The 23,354-nt window shown below is 37.2% G+C and overlaps 2 protein-coding genes across 5 annotated transcripts in view; both read right to left on the bottom strand.

Annotated features, from left to right (window-relative positions):
- Positions 1 to 549, bottom strand: part of znf385b (zinc finger protein 385B) — a 125,769-nt gene extending 125,220 nt beyond the window's left edge. For 2 of the 3 annotated variants that reach the window (XM_079880518.1, XM_079880516.1), the window contains exon 1: positions 468 to 549. The gene's annotated coding sequence lies outside the window, so the exon portion shown is untranslated. The remainder of the gene's footprint in view (positions 1 to 467) is intronic. The other variant, XM_079880523.1, reaches the window with a different exon arrangement.
- A 2,945-nt stretch (positions 550 to 3,494) lies between these two features.
- The window catches only part of cwc22 (CWC22 spliceosome associated protein homolog), a 45,128-nt gene continuing 25,268 nt past the window's right edge, over positions 3,495 to 23,354 (bottom strand). For both annotated transcript variants that reach the window (XM_079881709.1, XM_079881708.1), the window contains exons 15-21: positions 21,909 to 21,969; positions 11,020 to 11,097; positions 9,877 to 10,029; positions 9,599 to 9,726; positions 9,399 to 9,500; positions 9,100 to 9,308; positions 3,495 to 4,983 (exon numbers count right to left, since the gene is read on the bottom strand). In XM_079881709.1, coding sequence (XP_079737835.1) covers positions 4,421 to 4,983; positions 9,100 to 9,308; positions 9,399 to 9,500; positions 9,599 to 9,726; positions 9,877 to 10,029; positions 11,020 to 11,097; positions 21,909 to 21,969 — 1,294 coding nt within the window. In that variant the 3' untranslated portion in view covers positions 3,495 to 4,420. The remainder of the gene's footprint in view (positions 4,984 to 9,099; positions 9,309 to 9,398; positions 9,501 to 9,598; positions 9,727 to 9,876; positions 10,030 to 11,019; positions 11,098 to 21,908; positions 21,970 to 23,354) is intronic.

Below are 23,354 nucleotides of genomic sequence, written 5' to 3'. Positions count from 1 at the left end.
ATTTCTAAGTGAACTATACCTTTAAGTATTATGAATATCTGTTATACAGAGAAACCTACCCAACTAAACAGCATTTTTGGCCATAACTAGCGCGTCGGTTGAGCTATCACTTAATTCCTGAAGTAAATCTGTGACTATCACGCTTGATGATGCCTTGCAGGACAGAAATGACAGCAAACTACTTTAACGGTTAGAAAGCGGTGCGAACAGATGAGGTGAAAGTGTTTTGCCAAACTTAATTAAACATACGGGGGGAAAAAAATGAAGAAAGACGCGCTTCGAGAGAAAATACGCAATATTTCTGCCTAAAATACTCATAAAATCACACAAATGAGTTGAAATATCAAATACTGGCTTGATGCTTCAAGTTGTTTTTCAATCACTAAAATGAAGTTGGACGGAGCGGTACTGAAGTACTGAAGCTGTCAAAACGCATTAGCATATGAATTCTCCTGTGGTTCACTTACCTGAACAGCTGATGTTTACCGGTGAAGTTGAGCAGACTTGGCTTCACTCTGGGTTGCAGGTTGCACGGCGCAAACGGACTGCGAGGCGATGCGCCGCATCCTGACTGAAGTTTACGAATCCTACTATGGCGAAGGCCTCGTGAGTAATATTCATCCCACAAGCCTTCACCATTGGCAGGTTCCTAAGCAACGTCAACTGGACCTAATTAATATTCATCCCCAATATTTCGCCATTGGACAGTTAACTAGAACGTCAGCGTGATGTAATTAATATTCATATTTTGAGCATTCCCTATTGGATGGTAACCACGGGACGTCAGCACTGTGCAAGTATTATTCACAAACTTACGTCGCCATAGTATTTGTGTAGAACTCGTAATTTTTTTCCGATACCTCAGGGGCAGCGCTACCTGAGAGCACATACTGTATGCCCTACTTTCACTGCCTGTACACTCCCTTCCTCTCTTTCTCCCTATGGGAAGAAATCGCTTGGCAATTATACGCCAATAAAAATACCCCTGAAAGTTTTCTCTTCTTGCACATGTTGTTAAGCAAATATTGTAATTAGTTTATAATTTTGCATCCTCAGGGGAAATTAGGAAGAAGAAGAAAAGAAAAAAAAACACTGAAAAATGTGAAACGTTTTTATTTGTTTTACATTTATATTCATGCATTTAGCAGGAAAAAAAACGTCAAAGAGCAAACAGTAATGCACAATGCAGGATTATAGACAATTGGTATGCAAGCAAGCTATTGGATAAAATAATATTTTAAAAGTAAATCAGGTAAAGAATATCTTTAAAGGGATAGTTCACCCTGTAAATTCTGTATTTTACTCAAACCTGTATGAATTTCTTTCTTCTGCTGAACACAAAATAATATATTTTGAAGAATGTTTGTAACCAAACAGTTGATAGGCCCCATTGACATCCATAGTTTTTTTTTTTTTTTTCTCCATAGGGCCTATCAGCTGTTTGGTTACCCATATAGGCCTACTTCAAAATATCAACAACAAAATTATAATTTTGTTCAGCAGAAGAAAGAAATTCATACAGGTTTGGAATAACCCAAGAATTCACTAATACAACCAATGCCTCCCCTCCTTTAGGCAGGGGTAGCTTGAGCCAAATTCGACTTCGGTAACACAAGGTTTAAATAATGTTCAAGATGTCTGCTGTGGCGAGACGGCCCGCCACAACGTATAGACCCCTAATTGCACGCTACAGTAATAGTGATCTACAAAAATTCTATTTTAGAATTTAAAAACAGGGTTTGAGGAAGCACCCACACGGAACTCCACCCATTCACTCACTTCCTGTGGTGACGTTGGGCAAAGCTTCCATTCATGGGGTATTTCCAGGCATTCACAGAACTGCCCATTCTCACACCAACAGCCATCAGCATCAGCATGAACATGAAACGCATGGGCCGCATGATGAGACTGGTGGCGGGTTTAAATCAATTTCCACATTAATAATCATAAATACAAACATGCATGCACAGATATTAATGGAGATGGATGCAACCATCTTAAGTGCACCAGATGTTGATGTCAAGTCTGTCCCGTGTCCCAGGAGTGACTGGGGTGTAATGAAAGCTGCTATTCCCACATCCCTGAATGTGCTCGATTATCTCACCTCATTTCTCAGCCTGTGAACTATGAATACATTCTACAGTATAATGTCAGCAGAACAGAAGATCAGACGCATAGTCTTGCTTAATTCCACTGAACGAAAAATGAAATAGCAGCATTCTTATAGCATCATCAGTTGAGCATGGTGCTAGCAACGCCAAGGTCATGGTTTGATTCCCAGGGAATGCATGAACTGATCAGAGGTATACATTAAATGCAATATAAGTCGCTTTGGATTTAAGCATCTGCCAAATGCATAAATGTAAAAATAAAGAACCACATGGAGGAAAAAAAAGTGATTCTGAGTCAGGCGTGCAAATTGGCAGTTAGCTGTGATTGGAAGGAGTTTGCTTCCAAAAACGTCTTGTGAAACCAAAGTGTCAAATTCCTGCAGAGATGCTGGTGACGCTGAAAGAGCTAGGGACTGTGACAGTGTGGTGTCGAAGGAGTAAGAAATAACAGGTCTATCTCTTGCCTCACTGATAATGAAACAGGCAAGCTTTTCCCTCCAGAGCGCTCTTCCACTTCTAGGACAGAGAATGAGCTTCTTTTACTTTGATACTGTCAAGAGTCAGTCTCGAGCAGGAACCAATGATAAACAAGGCAATTAAGAAAAATAGAAAAACTTTAGTCATTAATAACAAATATATAAGAAACTACACTTAAAGAAAATAAAGCTTATTTTATTTTTTTACATTTATTTCATTACTGCAATGCTAAATATATATCTCAATACTCAAATGTATATTTCTTAAACTAGCAAATATATCAAAAATAAGATGCATTACAGTAATTAGAATGTTTTCATTATGGTAATGAGAATTGTGTGGAAAATAAACTTCATTTTTTTGCTATTATATATATGTATAAAATCATAATTAAATAATTATAATTCACGCAATGCATCGTACTCTTCATTTCATATCATATATATCCCACAAAGCAAACCTGGGATCCTTCCTCTTTAAATTGACTGCCAGCTCTCAATTGATGACCTTTAATTCAAATGAGTTTCGCTGCTTTACAATCCCAGTGGGCTTGTCCTGCGTCCCATTAACATCAGCTACAAAGAAAAGGGCTGTTTCTATATCAGGCTTCACGTATGCAGTCTCAGTTACCCCTGAAGGTCACGGCAGATGTGAATCCTGTTGGGCAGCACGGCAGAAATCAGTGAAAGCAAAGTAGCTTCATGTTCAATGACGGGCACGCTGTTTGGAACACATGCATTTCAGTGCATCTGAAATGAGATGTGACAGAAATCACATTTGGTGTATGCGCAACAGCGAATATCATGCGTATACCACAGAAATGTTACTTAAGCTTTACCACTGACACAAGGAATTGAGATAGAAAACCTCTTGAGACATTAAAAAAAAATCCAGATTTTTCATTTTCGACATTTAATTCAAAATCAGAACGGAGCAAAATATATTTTTAGTTTGTTGTTTGGTATGAATTGGCTTTTGTTTTTCAATCAAAGGAACCAACATTAAATAGTCACCAAGATGGAATGAATATAAATACATTTTTAATTCAAAAGCAGTATGAGTAGATGTGATGCCACAAACAACTAAATCAATTAACTGAAATGACAAAAGAAAATAATCAACTTTAAATATTTGCTTAGGGATGCACAAATATTAAAAATTGCATAAAAATGTATCAAAAATATTAAACAGCACAACTGTTTTCAACTGATAATAATTCTGAAATGTTTCTTGATAAGCATATATTCCACATTATTGTTTTTACTGTATTTTTGATCAAATAAACGCTGCCTTGGTGGTGAGCATTAAAAAGATTTATTTTAAAAACATAAAAAAATCTTACGACACCAAACTTTTGAGCAGAAATTTATACATTTTATATTTCTGGCAAAATCCTCACAAAATATCTTGATATATTCTTAATTGGTTTTAAATCACATGCAGCTTCAATTAGCACAGTAAACCTTTGAAATTTATAGCAAATGTCATCTTTAATCTTGCTTTTCCCCCAATTACTTCCAAAACAACATCAAAAATACAATTGAGTAAAGGTTACACAAAATACAAAATATTTTTGAACACAGCCCTGTTTAACCGCTAATTGTTTCAGGAACACCTTACACACCATCAGAGTGTGTACGGTACATTTCCACCGTCAGAGTGTGTACGGTACATTTCCCCATGAGTCCTTTCAAATGGCAGCTCAAAAACGCTATGCTTTACTGTATAACATAAAGGCTAAGCAAAAGCACAGGTGAAAGTACACTGAACGAGGAACGGCTCAAAATTGGTACATGAAGATCATAATTTGATTTGCGTCTTCCTTCAGGCGGCTATCTGCGTCTCCTCGGTGAGCCATCCCTGCTCCTCTCGTCTTTCCTCCTGTCAGAATGCCTGTTCTCTTTGTCCGCCCTCTCCAAGCCGTTCCTGTACGAGTCCCTGGAGTCGATCTCTTTGCGGCTCCTCTCTCGTGACTTTGACCTGTCCCGGCTCCGCCGCAGAGGCTCCTTCTCTCGGCTCTGCCGTCTATCTTTGTCCTTGTCCGCTCGGGAGTCGTTTTTACCATCGTCCTTGTGCCTGCGTGAATCTGTCTGTCTGTCCTCATAGTCCTGAGCGTGTCTGGGATGCTGCTGCTCTTTATGTCCTCTTCCACGCTCCGGTTCTCCTCGTTGTCGAGCAGGGGGCGACTCGTCCCCGTGTCCCCGGCGGCGAGAATCTCTTTGGAGTTTGTCGGGTCCACGGCGGTCCTCGTTGTCGCCATCTTGCCGGCGGTTCTCGTGCCTCTTGCTGGGCCGCTCCTCCAGAGGAGATCGCTGGTTTGCTGCCTTGCTGGACTTCTTCTCCTTGTTCTTGTCCTTTTTCTTGCCCGAGGCCTTCTTGCGCCTCGAGTCAGAGTCTGTGAAGGAAGAGAAGAATTTCGTAAGTATTTCAAGGGTCGAATCAAAAGTGATGTGTTCGGTTTGGAGGAGGAGTTCATTCAGTAACATATGAAAAGGATAAGGAATCAAAAGGAATTTTAGTTCGGTTCCCCTACGATTGCACGTTAGCCTTAAAGTCGCGATGTAACATCTTATTGTGATGTACCCCCAAGTGAATCTGATTATCGCAAAGACAAAAAATCTAGGACGGGACTTGGTTGTTGATCGAATGGAAGTCAAGTTACCTTTATTTATATAGCTCTTTATGCAATATGCATCGTTTCAAAGCTGCTTTACAGTGATCAACAGGAAAATAATCATCAGTGATGCAAACAGAATTCAATTCTGCTGTAAACAAGCTCTAAAAAGACAATAGTGTCATTATTCAGCTGAAGTCAGTTCAGTGTTGAATCAGTTCGGTTCAATAACAGTGAAAAAGTTAATCAATTATGCAATGAGTTCAGATTTCAATGCAGCTTGTAGTCAATTGTAAGAAAGAGGAGGGGTTTAAGCCGACAAAATGATTGGAGAAGCCCAGCGTATGTCACCAGAGAGAAGTTTGTCATATAGCAGGAAGATGACAATTTGATAAAAAATTTGCCAAAAAATATTTTTGCAAAATGAAACATTCACAATAATATCAATAACATGCATTTAGAAAATAGGGTGAATTTCCATTTAAAGGGATAGTTCACCAAAAAATGAAAATTAGCCCATGATTTATTTTTCACGAACACATCGCTTCACTTCAGAAGGCCTTTATTAACCTCCTGGAGCCGTTTGGATCACTTTTATCATGGATAGACGCACTTTTATGGACTTCAAATCAGAAACGGCCATTCACTGCCATTATAAAGCTTGGAAGAGCCAGGACATTTTTTAATATAACTCTGATTGTATTCGTCTGGAAGAAGAATGTCATATACACCTAGGATGACTTGGGAGTGTAAATCATGGGCTAATTTAAATTTCTGGACTATCCCATTAATGTCGATGTTAAGTAGATAAAACTGTGCCAGTTCAAAACAACTCAAACCGATTCAGTGAGTGAGTCATCCGACGATTCAAACCGATGAATTGGGATTGCTGTTTTTAACTGATTCATTATAACAAATCAACTCATGAAAGTAATTTGTAAATGATTTGTGATTTAGACTAGAGAACCCGCAGCTCTAAATTTGGCCTATTTTCAATAAAGTCAATATGATCAAACCACTAAAATGCAGTGTTAAAGTCGACATGAAATGGAAGTTGCAATAGTCTTTTCTTCGTTATTGTGACGTATATCCAAGTGAAACGGCTTCTTGAATGAGAAAAATGTAGGGCGGGATTTGATTTCGTCCTTCAGAAATTGATTGGATCGTAGGAAGTTACGCTAATTAAATTAAAGGCAGATGTGAATGCCAGATTGCAGGATATTTAACCTCACCCTCCACAGAGACACACGTCATGAAGAAAACGAGGGTAGGGGGGTTAACGTTTTTGATTAAAGATTAATTATGAAATTATGAAAAAACACAAAGATGTGCACAGATAAATCTCGTATAACAAACATTGCAACATTCTATAAAAATAAATAAGAATTGTCCATTTTGATTTCATGGTGACTTCAAATGTGTTTGTGCATGTACACGTTTGAGGGAACTGCAAGTATGTCTTCCTTGAAAAGCAGCAATAAACATCAATTAACATTCATTAAACGGTAGCAGAGGAGATGATAGAGGCCTGACATCACATCTCGTCTAAAAATGTAACTTCATTAACAGCCTCAAGAACAAATTACAGCACTTGAACGGCTGAGACTCTTAGACTCCTGTCAGAATCTGCCTGTTCTCAAATCTAATTATATTCTCTTTTACACATTGCTGAAGCCATAAAAAGAGTCTGTTTGCATGCAGATTGAAAAGGGGAAGTGTTTATCCACCTTTTTCCTACGTCCTATGACGCTTTGTGCAAATGATGGGAGTAACTTCTGTTAAACTGTAAACAATCAGCGAAAGATTCACTATGAAACAATAAGCATTTTCAATGAATACAATGAGATGACATTATTCTACTCACCCTTCAACCATCAAACATTAAAAGAACATTTAAAAGTGTAAAAGCATTTACAAATTACAACCACAGACCATTAATAACCCCCGTTTTTTTCCGCAGCAATATTACGGATGTTAAATATCACTGTAGTAATATGTCTGTTTTATGAAACGCATTGCCTTGATCAAAAATGTTAATGAACTGGAACATTGTGTGATAATAATTCAAAGTGATTCAAAGTCAATTTTGAATAGTAATTAAAAAAGTGACAGACAATAAATATTGTATTTACCTGCTTTAGAAACATTCCAGTAAACACTGCTAATAGGGAGTAAAAGTGAAAAGGGGCGACAATTACATTTTAAAGCATCCGTGTGAAAACAAACTGGGAAAGAGACGTGAGGATTTAGGGAGAAAAAAACGAGAGAATCTTAATTCCAGTATTCCAGTGGTATATATATCATAAATGAAATCGGAAGAATTTCGAAAAAGAATGCAGCGACTGAAAAGAGCTCTTGCCATAGATATTGTTGTCATCTTACGTCACATTAAAATACCAAGTGTTACGTTATTCATTTTAAGTCTGAACATGAGAACATGAAGAAAATTTTACAGCCCATACAGTCAAACTGATGGATAAGGATTATTTGTAGCGCAACCTTATGATTTGAAATGATTTGATTTAGTCTTTTTGAATAAAACTTCCCTAAACTGGAAGTGCCGCCCATAATCTAAAACGCAGTAATCTCATTAGGAAAAAAGTGGATATTTATAATGCCATAATTTAAAAGAAACTATTCCTGGTTGGGATGAAGATATTTCTCCCATGGAAAGTTGATATATGAAACAAATTAGGGTTTTAATTAAAGGTTATATATATATATATATATATATATATATATATATATATATATATATATATATATATATATATATATATATATATGTATGTATATATATATATATATATTTATGTATGTATGTATGCATATACATAATATACACAATGTGTGTGTGTGTGTGTGTTACATTATTTATTATATATATATAAAAACAATATAAAGAAACTTTAAAAAGCCCTGGGTTTCCATAACAACAGGGATCCTAAATAGCTGAAACTGGAAGGATTCTTGTCAAAATTTGAGCATTTGTGTGATGGGATCTACAAAGTGGACACTCCTAAAGTCCTGAAGTACAGGCTGGTGATCATCAGGGCTCAGGAAGGGAGGGGGGAACACTCCATAACAAGCAGAATAATTAAGGAACAAAAACAAAAACAAACACAAAACTGATCGCATGTCAAGTCCAGACACGAACGGCATGAATAATTCGGCCAATGGCCGCACTTTCTTTCACATTTCATCAAGTTACAATGGGAAACCGGATTGTCCCTGCTCTTGCTCATAAAAGCTTTCAATCCAATCTAAACCATTAAAAATGGGACATTCAGTCATGGGTATAACACTACTACTTTCAATTCAGTTGGGAATTGTAATTAGGGCTGCATGATATATCAAAATAAATTGATATTGCAATATGGCTTAGTTCGATAGTGAAACTGTAAATTAATTATAATATATGCGCTGCTGGTTTCACTGATGCTGAAATACTGTATAATGAGCTGTATGCATGTAAAACAGCTCTGTGCTTCATGACAAAAATAAAAACTAGAAAATGAATAAATTAATGACGTAAACATTAGTATTGTAATTTTAAAGTGTTCTATAAAATTATTTTTAATTTTGTAAAATATATATATATATTTTTTAACAATATAATATTTTTTTTTTTAAAAATAAATTTTTTTTTTTTTTTTTTTTTACCGTTCACTTTATGGTTGAAAGAGGTTGGAGTTTTGAGTCCTTTGAAAGAGTAAAGTGTGCATACCACATTTTTGAAGTTATTTCAACCAATTCTAGAATGATTCATTCTTTCCAAATAGATATTCCCTAAATTATTCCTTTAGTACTTCAGATAAACAGGTTAGCCAGTCATAACAAATGATTTTGTTGGAGAAAAGGCCCCTTTTTAAACTTAAATGACAAGTGTTTTGATACCTGAAGAGCTGTCACTGCTGGAGGAGGAGTTCGAGCCGCTGGACGAGTCCGAGTCGCTATCACTGCTGTCACTGTCAGATGAGGAATCTGAAGATGAGGAGGAGTCTGAAGAGGAAGAGGAAGAGGAATCAGAATCAGATGACTCCACGTCCTGTTTCTGGGTCATGATCATCTTAGGAGCGTTCTTCAGATGTTCTCTCAGCTCATCCCTGAAAGAAAAGAAAAAAAAAACAAGTTTGATGAGCATTATTTCATAATAATTGAAGTGACCCAACAAAAGAGGTTTCACAGGTTCGTACGTCAGTCCTCCAAGGCCGATCGATGTGAAGAAATTAATGGCAAATCTTGTGTTCCTCGGGTTGTCACGTGGGAACAGACCCTCGAAGAAAGGCTGAAGAGTCCTGAGGAATAAACAAATGAAATGGTCTGCTATACGGCTTCATTTTAAAGTTTAATTTTATTCAATGAAAGCGCACAGTACACAAAGAAAAGCACTTACATGTCCTTCAGTCTCTCGTTCAGTCTTGGCAAACCCATGTAAGCGCAAAGTTCCTGGAACAAAATCTTCACAAAGATTCGACTGGAGGATGTCGTTGTGTCTTCGCTCATTCTAACGCATTCAAGGACCTGAGAGAAAACATTGTTTTACTGCATCAGGAAACCAATAATGTGTCCAGCCATATTGATGTGTCTTTGTCTGAAATGTAATTACAGCTTTGCGGGATGCTAAATGCTGATGTGGTGAATGTAAAGGAGGAAGCAATAAAAGTAACTCACACTCCATGGAACAGAGTCTGTGTAGAGGAGATGAGCAAACAATCGGGCAACATTGCGAAGTTTGTTGGTTTCAAGCCGGTGGATGGTTTCATACTGCTCCTGGAAGATGGCCTCAAAACTCTCCATGTATTCTTTCTTCAACAGGCAAAACCTCTACATACAAGATGAAGATATCAGACGGAGAAACAAAAACAACTGTTGCAATCTCTTAAAGGGTTAGTTCACCCAAAAATTAACTACTCACCCTCATATTGTTCACCTTCGGAACACAAATTAAGATATTTTGGATGAAATCCGAGGTGTTTCTGAACCAGCCATAGGCAGCAACGCCAGAATGCCGGCTCATTATTGGCCAGCTCCTGCGTCAGCATCACACGCATGCTCACGTGATCAGCATCGGCCAATAATGAGCCGGCGTTCTGACATAGAACCCAGAAGCGCTGCACTGTGTTTACTATGTGATCAGCATAGGAGACTGACACAGAAGAGAATAAATTGTTGAAAAAAGTCGTTCTTTTTTTGTTTTTTGTGCACAAAAAGTATTCTCGTCGCTTCATAACATTAAGGTTGAACCACTGTAGTCACACTGACTATTTTAATGATGCCTTTACTACTTTTCTGGGCCTTAAAAGTTGCAATGACGTTGCTGCCTATAGCTGGTTCAGAAACCTCTCGGATTTCATCAAAAATATCTTAATTTGTGCTCTGAAGGTGAACAAAGATCTTGCGGGTTTGGAACGACATGAGGGTGAGTAATTAATGACAGAAATTTCCTTTTTGGGTGAACTAACCCTTTAACAAAATCAAAACAAAACAAACCAACCACTAAATAATTTAAAAATGCCTAAAATAAAAATAAAATAAAAATAAAAGGTTTCACCTTATAATTAAATTGCCATACAAACTCAATAATTTAAATAAAAATTATAAATACTAAACAAAATAAAAATAAAAACAAATGAATACGTAAGTATTTAAAAAAATAAAACTACAAACTAAAAAGTTTGTAATGAAACAAAAAAAATGTTTAAAGTGTCATCTTATACTTAAAAATAAATAAATAAAATGTTTCATATTTTAATTATGGTCATTTCAACACGACGTGAATACAGCATAACAGTGACGGGGGAAAGACAGGCTCACCCCAGCTAGGAGACCAAAGAACTTCTCATATGTTCTTTGCTGGGCGCAACAGTCCAGGATCATGTTGCACAGCTCTTTCTGTGAAGAGAAACAGATGCACATGAGAAAAAAAAATCTCAAAAGCACACTAAACATCAGTTTTGCACTTTAAAGCAACAAAGTGAAGGTGTGGAGCTGATCATCCATTCCCAGCACTTCTTCACTAATGTCTATTGATTTCATAACCTCATATCTTCTGACCGCATTATTAGATGTGATGATCTAAAACCAGTTATTGTAAAATCTCAAGGCTCTTTCCTTCAGCGAGCTGGATACCTGAAACAGTGGACTTCAATGAAGTGAAGTGTTGAGCACTTGAGATGCAGATTAATCATTAAATGTTTTGTAAACTGGGGGAAAAAAAATATATAACAAAGCTATCATATGGCATAATGCACAGATCTGATCTTTTGACCATTTTTTTTTTTTGTCCCACCTGTTTACATTCACATAAGACAAGACTTGTATCCGATATCTGCATTTACATGAATCCCCGTCCAAACCAGAATGATTCTATTGGTGATCGCTTTCAGCTACATGTGTGACATCGGGTTTTGAATGGCTGTATATAAAAATTAATTGACGTCAGGTGGGTCTTTGACTTTAATGTACACCAGAGATGTGATAACCTTGCTTAAACCAAATAGCCCATGCCAGCATGGTCATTTTATTTTTTAATTAATACTTTTATTCAGCAAGGACGCACTAAATTGATTAAAAGTTAAAGAAATCTTTTGTAACATACATTACAAATGCCTACACTATTTCAAAGAAATTATGAAAACTTCAGAATAATGTCACTCAAGTTCATTCATGAAGCTGTGGCATCCGTGTACGTCCAAGCACATGCGCACTTTGGTCCGAAATAAACAGGCATGTCAACACCTCAAACGCATTATAACCATATAATGTGATTGAGCCTGTTTATTGCGATTAAAATCAGCATATAATATGAGTATGCTTATTATACGATTATGAGATTAATCACATTAATTTGATCAAAGTATAGCGTTTACATGAGGTACAGTTTAACCGCAATATTGCCAAAATACCATTATAATCGCATTATGAGGGTGCATGTAAACATGATAATAATGTTTCATGAGCATCAAATCAGCATATTAGAATGATTTTTGAAGTATCATGTGACACAAAAGACTGGAGTAATGGCTTTTACAATTAAAATGTTACTGTTTTAATGTATTTTTGATTAAAAAAGGCAGCCTTGGTAAGCATAAGAGACTTGCAGCAAAAAACTAAAAACTAAAGAAATAAATGATTAACTTTTGAACAGTAGCACATATGAGCCAATCTACAGCCTAACTGTTAGACTAACTGTGGCAAGTTCAAGATGCTTGGAACATCTTATCCTACCTGCACACTACAGTACTGTGAAAACTTTTAGGCACTTTTAGCCAATTAAAACATCTTTTCCAAGGTACACACGCACAGTATTTAAGGTTGTTTCAAACATTTAGGACAGAAACATCAAAACGTCTGCAGTGACTGGGGGCATGCAAAGAAAACCTATGGTGGAGAGATTCAATTGAGGTGATGTCAAGTAATTCTCTGAAGTCACTTAGCGAGCCCTTCCTCATGCCTGGACTGGATGTGATCCTACCCACAGATGCTCATTCCTTCCCTCACAGGAAACAGGAAGGATTCTATGCTCCAAAAAGCCATTTAACTTTTCGAGCTTCACACCTGCGACTCAGCTGAGCTCCACGGCCCCTCACACACAGTAGGTATAACATCTCATCTTACTGTATGAGCTGCAGCACTTCTCTACTTATACCCTATAATAACACTCCATAAGCTTATTGATTTCATGATCTACTTCATATATTCACCAGGGAGCTGAGGATTATAAGGAAGAAAAGCATGCTTGTGATCAATTTAAGAGGTCTTAAAAATCACCTGACACCTGCAAAAGAAACCAGCGCTGGATATCAAAAACAGTGTCCAAGCAGATAAAGTACTGAGCACTTGAGGTCCAGTTGAGATGGCATTAAGCCCTGATGAGATCATTTCTGACTCTTCTAACAGGTGCCTGCAGGCAGAGAGCCAAATGTGCCAGGTGTGACGTTAAGGTGTTCTGATCACAGGACAGTTTGAGAGCAAGTGCAGAGCAGAAAGGTGGCTCAGCCCTACGGCACTAGTCTCTCTCTCTCTCTCTCTCTCTCTCTCTCTCTCTCTCTCTCTCTATATATATATATATATATATAATTTTTTTTTTTCAGGGAGCTAAAATCTTACAGGCTGTAACTCGGTTATAGAACCTTTTCACGCTTTCAAGCAATATCAGAGTAAAGGAAAAGTTCAATCACTTTCCAGAAACATGAACGTGATTGTGAACTACAGTGAAGTAGGGGTGTGCCGGTTTCAGAATTGGTGATGACGGTTATGACGTGAGTCAAATGTGACGGTTCGTAACATAACCGTCGGGGGGGGGGGGGGGGGGGGGGGGGTGCGCGACGTTCGTCTATTATAGGACAATTTAGTTTGAATAAACGAGCAGACACTAATTTGCTATTTGATCGCCCAAATTAAAAAAAAAAAAATTAATATTTGTGTAGTGTTCAATGTTGTTATCGATAGAGATACGCGGATGGGGTATTATTTCATCCGCAACCGCATCACAAAACTCATCATCCGCACCAACGTTTTTTGACCAAATTTCAAAGCCGCACCCGCCCGCCATCCGGCGATTGTTTTGCGGTCTATGGACGATGCAATGCTCTGCTGATGCGAGCCACAAGAAAGCCCTTGTCTGTTCTAGAAAGGATGCAGCAAAGATATTTAATGCTAATGTATGAGGCATAAGCCTACGCTGAGTTTCATTCATTTACGATGAGATGCGCTCTAGTTCACAATGCAATGCAAGTGAACGCGGCGCACCGGCACATCCATGTCACGGTTATTATATTGTCATTTGCTTTTTATTTATTAAATACATGCAATTGGTTGATGAAACATTTATTAAAATTAAGATACAATTTGTACAAAACGAAATTCGCTTTAAAGAAAGGCTTTTAACAATGCAATGCAAGTGAACGCGGCGCGCTGGCGCCTCAATGTCACGGTTATTATATTGTCTACTATATTTGCTTTTTATTTATTAAATACATGCAACATACTCGCAGCATTTATTTGATTTAATACAATAGAAACAGTAATATTCTGAAATATAATCTGAAATAACAGTTTTCTATTTGAATATATTTAAATTGTAATTTATTCCTATCAAGGCAAAGCTGAATTTCAGCATCATTACTCCAGTCTTCAGAAATCATTCTAATATGCAAATTTGCTGTTAAAGAAACATTTCATATTATCATCAATGTTGAAAACAGTTAAGCATCTCACAAATTGGTAATGCAGTTGTCAGCAAAGTTTCCAGTTCTAGAAGAAGTCTGACTACGGTTCTCTGACTCAGCTAATACCTGTTCTTCATGTATGAACAGGGAAATCCCTGTTAATTAAACTGCTCTATGACACTAGCAGCATTACTGCGCAGCAGACCAAGCAGGAGCACAAAGCCAGGCTTCGGCATTGGTTAAATCACTCCCTGATTCCCTCATTAGCATCATCCCCATTGCCTCAAGCAGAAAAACCATGAGAGATTCTATCAAGTGAGATGTCAGGTAAATCTTTTCAGCCCGAAGGGCCGGAATGCCATAGTGACCCTTTGCGGCGATCCTACCCACACAGCAAACCAGAGGGATTACATAGTCAAAACAGCCATTTTAGCACTTCCCTCTTTGCACCTGCGGCCCAGTCGAGCTCCTGCATGCCCTCACTGTAAGTGCAACATCTCATCCCACTCCACTCTGCTTTCACTGCTTGGATACATTATAGCTAGAGGAACTACAGAATGACGGACGGATTGTGATTGACACGAAGCTGATAGAAGCTTTTCCCTCAGGGCAGACTAGAAATATTTGAAGAGCGATATGAGATGAAGGGAGCGCAAGAGAGCGTCCGTGAAATCTGCATTCGTGCACAGCAAGACTGTTGCCACAGATGACCAGCCATCTGCTCTGCAAAGACTGATGGAAAAGCCATTAACTTTTATTAAAGCTGCAGAACATGAAAAACATAAAGAAACAAATTTAGGGCTTTAACCATCTGAAGTAACTTCAAAACTACACCAGCCTATTTCATTTCCCCTGAAGAAAAATTGTCAGCGGTCAGATCGAACAAACAGCACAAGGACTGAAACCCAGACTCACATCCAGACAATCAATAACCACTTACCTCCAGTATATCCACAACACAATAAAACTTCTATATTGAGAGCAACAACAAAAAAAACTTATCACTTCTCTTGCTAAAACCCAACTGAAACCTCAAAAAAAAAAAAAAAAAAAAAAAAAAAAACTGCTCGACTGAAATTCTGGCATATGTGGGACATTGAGTGAACTCAATCAGAGGCAAAGCAGCATTCCCTAAGTGCAGTGGGGTCAGCATGAAGACCTTCTTTCTGCGTGGATGAGTACGGCCCGAGTTTTAGGCATCTACGTCTGTGGGACAGGCAAAGAAAGTCATGCTGAAGATCTGCTGTGTAAAGAACAAGCTGGAGCATTCAATCAATAACACCTGAAGTGAAAGTTCAGGTGAAGAGCACTTTGCAAGAAAAATGTGTTTTTCATTACCCCCGTATTGGGTGTGAAATGTCGATCCAACAAGAAAACAAAAATATGATACCAGTTTTCCCAATGGTAGTAACAGCTCAATTTGGTACCCACGACTGCTTTCAAACACATGCATATTTGCAAAAAAAATTCTTTCAAAGAATATCTGCTTTGCAGCTGCATGTTATTAACTTTTAGTGTGGTATTGAAAATTGTAAAATTTTAGAAAAGTTTTGGTTTCATTAATGCTCATTTGGTGGATTAGGGATTTGAAAACATCCCTAATTGGCGTTTTCTCACTGCATGGTATATCTCGGTACGGCTCACATTTTTTAGGGTGGTTCCACTGTGTACCTGGAACTTTTCTTAGTACCACCTCGGTTGAGGTTTCAAGCGAGCCATACCGAAACTAAAATGTTATGCGAAAAGACTGGAGATCTTTGATTGGTCAGAGAGAATCGTCACTACCAGCGCCATTGGATTTGCGACACACCCACTAAATTGAAATAGCCAGCAACAGCCAACACAGTAAGCACTTATTTACTTTTAATGATAACTTATTAAAATCTAACTTTGTTCATTTTAATTGATGGACCTGAGCTAACATTAACTAACAAATAACAATTTTTATTAACTAACATTGACAAAGATACTGTTGAAATGTATTGCTCATTATGAGTTAATGGTAATGCATTAACTAAGGTTAACTAATGGGACCTTATTGTAAAGTGTAAAGAATTTAGTTCTCTCATGAGCATGAGACTCAACATTGTTCTGATTAAAAAAAAAAAAAGACTTAAATTTCTTCATCTAGAGATAATCCGAGGCACTTGTACTAAATGAAAACAGACCACAGAGGAAAGCTAGTTATACATACAAGACACCCCAAGTAAACAAAATGAACGGTCATCCATATCCCTATCTGCACTTAATGCTTTCTCGCTCAGTGAAAAAGGCAATGGCAGCAGAAGCTTTTGAAATAAATCATCATTCGATTAGCGTCTCATGCAGCTGAATTATCTATCTGCTAACTGAATGCAGTTATGATTCAGCTCGATGCACTCAATCCATAAGTTTGTACTCCATGTGGCTGAGGCGGGCGGAGGCAGAAATGTGGCTGAATAATGAACAGGCCATCTGTGAAGTCCCATGATTCATTCCGCACTTGTGATGTGTTTATTGCTCACAAGACTAATAATCGCGCCATCAACTCCTCTGCCAGACAGCGGCTGCTCCACATCAATTGTCAGTGCCTTTGCTAATTTTCACTTGAACCTCGTCGAAAGTGTGCTCTATGAAACATTTTACAATCCTCTTTTGAAGGGGAAACTTTGATGTGTCGACACGGAAATTATGAGACTGGCTGTAATGTTTTCAATCATTTCTGCACTGACATTTCAGTGCAAACATCAACACAGCAAGTTAAAACATTTATATTTTCACACGCCATGCTTTGGCCTTCACATCTCCGAGGGTGAAGTATTAAATGATCCCTATAAAATGAAGGCTGAATAACTGTGAATCATCTCAGCTTCATGGACCTCAGTCAGAGTTGACAGCATATTTAATGTGATGTGAATAATGATGAGGCTTCCTAGTTTTTACAGCCCATGTTTTCTAAAAGTTAACTGGAAAGATATACACCACTGTCAGTAAGATTTAAATTGATCGAAGGTGACAAAGACATTAATAATGTTACAAAATAATTATATTTCAAATAAATGCTGTTCTTTTGAACTTTCTATTCATCAAAGACTACTGAAAAAACATCATGGTTTCCACAAAAATGAAGCAGCACAGTTTTCAACATTGGTAATAATAAAAAATTTCTTGAGCACCAAATCCACGTTATAATGTCAATGTCAATGAATTAATGATTTCCGAGGGATCATGTGACACTGGAGACTGGAGTAATGATGCTGAAAACTCAGCCTTCCATCACAGGAATAAATTACATTTTACAATATATTCAAATAGAAAACAGTTATTTCAAGTGTAATTGTAGGTAGAAAACATTGTATATGTTAAATGAAGCTGGGGGTACTATACACTCTCATTGATAACTGAGACCAACAAATTGGACAAACCGCTATTAAACGCACAAGTGGCAAATGATGTGTAGAACTTTGGGAATGATGGAAGTTCCAATTCCAAATAAGTTCTATGTTGGTCTTTGGCTCTGTAATGCTGTTCTCAATGTCTTGTGTGGAAACTGGAAACCAAACACGTGGTAGACTTCTTGCTGCAGACTATAAACAATCTCCACCCTAACAGGAACACCTGCCAATCAGCAGCAGCTGTACGGAATTTAAAACAACATTTCACCTTTTTATAGCAACCTTTAAACACGCAAAAGCTAATGACCTCATCTAGAGGGATTTTCGTAAGACAGAAGAGTTCTTACCACAAATGTTCAACTTGGAATTACAGCTATGAAGGTTGGACAAATGGGGTGTTTTGCTTAACAGAGTTTCTTACATCAATGAATGTCCACTAGAATGAATGAAAAAAATAAATGAAAATAAATAAATAAACAAAAACATTCGAATTCAGATCAAATTCACTAATTAGTCTTTCAGATGGACCAGTTCAACTGACTCAAAATAATGATTTGCTCACAGCTGTACAATATTTTAAAACAAAGTCCAGAAAACCCTATATTTACTCCATACATTTCCATGCCTTTCATGACATGATTATCCCATGCTTTTTTTGCAGGCCTGGAAAACAGTTTTAAAATACCCTTATATTTCCAGGTTTTTCATGACTGTGGGAACCCTGCATTTAGGAGCAAAGCCAGATCTCTAGGCAGAAACGGCAATAACCAAAGACTCAAGGACGGTTTATTCTGGTACGACAACTCAGGAGGGACAAAACGCAGTGGGTTCCAAGGACGTGAACCCATATGTGTGAAAGAAACAGCGCATACCGCAATGTTAAAACAAGCTCTAAACGAGGCACAGGGTTTGCAGTACACCACAGTACATCAATCATACGACAAAAAAAAAAAAACAGGCTGACATTCTACGTTTTATGTAACATTATATGTTAATGTCATTGAGACGCCTATAAAGTGTACACTTAATTGGATGAACGAAACCCCCCCGTCAAACTTTCAGATTACCAGTTTCAGATGTCTTGTTCCAATAATAACTTATTTATCAAACAGTGCTGTTAAGGAAACCAGAGTATTGACGTGTTTCCTCATGTTGCACAGAGATTGGGGGGATTGAGGCAGGCTCAGGTGTGTGTGTGTGTGTGTGTGTGTGTGTGTGTGTGTGTGTGTGTGTGTGTGTGTGTGTGTGTGTGTGTGTGTGTGTGTGTGTGTGTGTGTGTGTTTTTCTGATGACGCAGAGGACTGTGGTAGGTCTGGATGTGAGCCATGTTCTGCCAGCTCTGGCTTCAGAGAGAGATCTGAGAACGACCCACCACCAACAAACTGGCAAACACGAGCACTTCCTTGCAATGAGGTAATCATTTATATTGGTTTTATATTTAAATCACTTAAAGGCTCCACTATCAGCTCAAAGAAACAGCATTGTCAATTTGCTTAATGTTTCGTTTCTGTGTAAACAACGTACAAAAACCAGCAACAACAAAAACAATATAGAATTTTGACAATATTCTAAATATATGTATATATACGTAAATAACATATAAACAGAAAAATTGTCAAATAAGAACTATATAGTATGAATACAAGTCTGAATATAAATGTATAAACATTAAAAACTAATAACAATACCTACATATATTAAGCATCTACAATACTTACATCACCAATTTCAACTGAATGTTTTTAATTTTCCCTGGTTTCTTCACACTAGTTTAGTGTGCTTATAATGTTGGATGTAAGCTAATAAATTAAATAAATATATGGAAGTATTCATGCCAAATATATGAAGTCTAAATATAATATAAATTAGATCTACTTACTGCTCCTAATGTGTGTGCACTAACTTATATGGGTTGCCAATATTTTTTATTTAAATGAAATGTACAACTTTTTGATGTGGAGCAAATTCAAATATTGGCAAGGGAAGTGCAAACCTGAACTACTGGCACCAACAGAAAAAAATCCTTATTTTTGAGCCAAAGACATCCCAGATTTATGTGGAGATGATAGTAGGTGGATGTAGAGATGTCACCCACAACACAGCTGACATATGTTTGTATGCTAGGGAGCGAGTACATGCCTCTCCCCTCCTGACCTGCTCCTGAGCCGCTCCTGAGCCTGTGAGGAGAGCTGGAGCGAAGCGATAAAGAAGACATTTGTAGGATGCTACCCCTGTTACACAATCTCCCTCAGGCCTGCAAACACAATGTTTCCATCTTGTGCACCTCACTGGCTCTTTTCTCAAATGGCCAAAAGCAGCAGATGTGGTGGTGGGGGTGAGGGGGCTCTATTCTATTTCGGGACTCTTTACAATCCCATCTTATTTGATACAGATCGTCTTAGTGGAAGTCATTTCAAAAAGGGGCAAAAAAAACATAATGATCCCTGCCGTGAATGTTGTTGACATTACATATATGCTCTGGGGACAACATACAGCCTTATCTGTACTGCACCAGCTAAACAAGACAGTCCGTATATGGAATAAGAAGGCAGAGTGGACCAAGGGGATCGAATCCGGTTATCATCCTCATCTCTCTTAAAAGGTCAAACGGACTGATTAACAGGCTGAGAGCCAAGAAAACCAGTGTGTTCAGAGTAGGGCTTGAATATATAGCTAAAAACAAACCTATCGCAATATTCATCAGACTTTTGATGACATTTGATATATTGATATTAGTGTATTTGTTCTGAAATGAATTTTTTTTCATTAAACAGATGGAAAATAATGTTACTCCATTGCAGCTAGGAGTTGGAGGAGAAAAAAAAAACAATCCTCTGTTTGGAATGCAATAGGCCTATATTTTCAATACACAAAACTCACTCAGACGGCTGTTTTCAAATGCTTATGTGTCCTTTGTGAAGAGCGCTCGCGGCTGTGCGCAACTCCATGTAAGTTAAATGCACTTGCATCTCAAAATGCTTTAATGACACGAAATGAATGTAAACAGTCAGTTAAGTCTTAAGGGATTAAACAGACAGGATAAAACATCTGATATGTAAAAATAGATCTGTGCATTAGTGTGAATGCAGCCTATTAGATCTCCCGCTGTCTATGATGTCTTCAGTAAGAATCAAACAGCAGTAAAACAGCGAAAAAGAAAAATCACTCACTGCTCTTGACTGGAAAACGTTCAGATAATTAAAGCACTCTTTGATTATTGCTTGTAATAGGTTTAATTGTTCCTCTCTCTCTCTCTCTCTCTCTCTCTCTCTCTCTCTCTCTCTCTTTAAGCTTTAAAACATAAAAGCAATAATAAGGGGGAATAATAATAATAATAATAATAATAATAATAATAATAATAATAATATATATATATATATATATATATATATATATATATATATATATATATATATATATATATATATATATATATATATATAGACACACACACACACACACACACACACACACACACACACACACAGACAGACAGACAATAATTCGCCTGTGTCTATTAAACCTTTGACAAAATCATACCGGAACATTCAAATCTGTATCTACACACACACAGATGAAAAAAAAAAAAAACAATTATCTTTTTTTCTCTATATATTCTCTAGGTTGTCTAACAGTGGTATAGTATAAGTTGTGAGAAAAAAAAAAAAAGGTCACAGCAAACCTCAATCCACCTTGAAGACAAAACCAGACCACAGAGAACTTTAGAAAGCCAGCATCCATGAAAGAGCTATGGCTAAAGGTATCATGGTGTCATGATTGTGAATTTAAACTAGCACTTATGCCACAAATGTGCTGACAAATACAAGACTTTCCATCACTGAATTCCAGTTTGATTCGTGAAACAGCAGGGTGACAATCACAAACGGGACATTTCTGGAGAAAGGCATTTGATCAGTTAAAACAGGAGGGAACACCCAGTTACCATTAGCCAAAACAGACCTTTTTTCCCCACTGTGAAACTGCAAAACAAGGATATTAAGATGACAAATGCTTCCCAAGTGACCACAAAGGCACAAATTACCTCTGAGACTGAAAACAAATATTTAGATGAAAAAGCTTCTGATAAACAGCTGTGTGCAGGGACACAGAAAGCAACACAGATCTGCAGGATTTGAGAGAGAAGCGTTTATTTACGTACCGTCTGGCTATCGGGGAAATCCATTTTTATCAACTTGTGGGCGCATTCTTCGAAGTCCAAGCTGTGAAGAAAAAACATGAAAATGTCACCTCCTGCATCTCATGTGCTAATGAAATGTATTGACATGCATATAATTTTAATATATTACATGCAACTGTTCCACATAATAAATCAAATGTAATGAAATGTGTTGAAGCTTAACAAGGTTAACTGCATGATCAGAATAATAATACAGCCCTAAAACCTAAAAGAAATTACAAAATATGTTCACTCTAAGGAGAATTGAGGCTTTCTATCTTAAGCAGGCAGACCCTTTTGCCTGTCCTGGGATTGTGTTGGCTCTCCAGTACTTCATTTAAGGTCAGCCCAAGATTCTATCGCTTTGAAGCATATTTGGACACATTTTGGGTCAATGTTTACAGTGGAGCTGCTGGATCTGTAGCAGCATGAATAAAGACAGATTGTAGCTGAGCTGTGCATTTGCAGTATAAAAAAAAGTGATGATAGAGAAAATATAATATACAAATATATGTGTGTGGTTTGAAAATGATTGGTTTCTCAATTTATGAACCGATATCAATTCCTAAATCCCAAGAATTAATCTTCCAGTCTATGCTGTTTTAAGTTTATTAAATAAAAACTAATGTAGCCTGCATCCCATCCAATAGATAGCACTAGCCTTTGTGTTGTTACTTTTGATGTGAAAAAGTCTCAGATTTAAAATTCTGTCCATTTTATTATGAAATTCAAACTATAAATTCAGTTTTGGCTGTTTAATGTGGCATGACAGATCGCTGTTACCGGCTTAGACCAAGCAAAGAGGCAGCATGCGTGAAGTGAACTGACCATATCTTCCGCTTTACTACTTGTTACAGCATGAAACAAACATGAATGAACATCAAAAGGTGTTAAAGGATACAGAACAACTGAACGAAATCCATATCATGTCTCATACAATCGTTCAGTCAGTGTTTCAACTGCGGAAAGACGTCAATAAAAAAGCTTTACATTTGCCTCAGAAAAGTCATTCAGTCACCATAAACTCAATAGTCAGCTAGAAAAATAAACTCTAGAGAGGAGCATTTAGCTAAACATATGCATCATATTACATTTTTTTTTTCCTTCAACATTTAATATATGTTTGTAATGAATCCATCAAGTTATGACAGCCATCATTTAAATGCTGATATTTAAAAAAAAAAAATTGGAGTAGAAATAATTAGGTAATTAAAAATTTATTAAAACTTCCTTGTGTGTAATTAAAGTGTTTGTATACAAATCAGTTGATTTTAACCTTCAATATAATACAAAATTGACCATGCACTGTACCTGAGGTATCTATAAATTAATCAATATCGAGTCGAATAGAACTGAATCGGTATCGAATTGAAATCGAACACATTTTTGACCATTTGTTTATAAAGCATCACTCAAGATGACAAGAAA

The sequence above is a fragment of the Squalius cephalus genome (genome assembly GCF_949319135.1).
Source record: "Squalius cephalus genome assembly, chromosome: 9".
NCBI lineage: Eukaryota > Metazoa > Chordata > Actinopteri > Cypriniformes > Leuciscidae > Squalius > Squalius cephalus.
The sequence above is the reverse complement of the archived record's forward strand: the minus strand, read 5'-3'. Positions and strand labels throughout refer to the sequence as shown.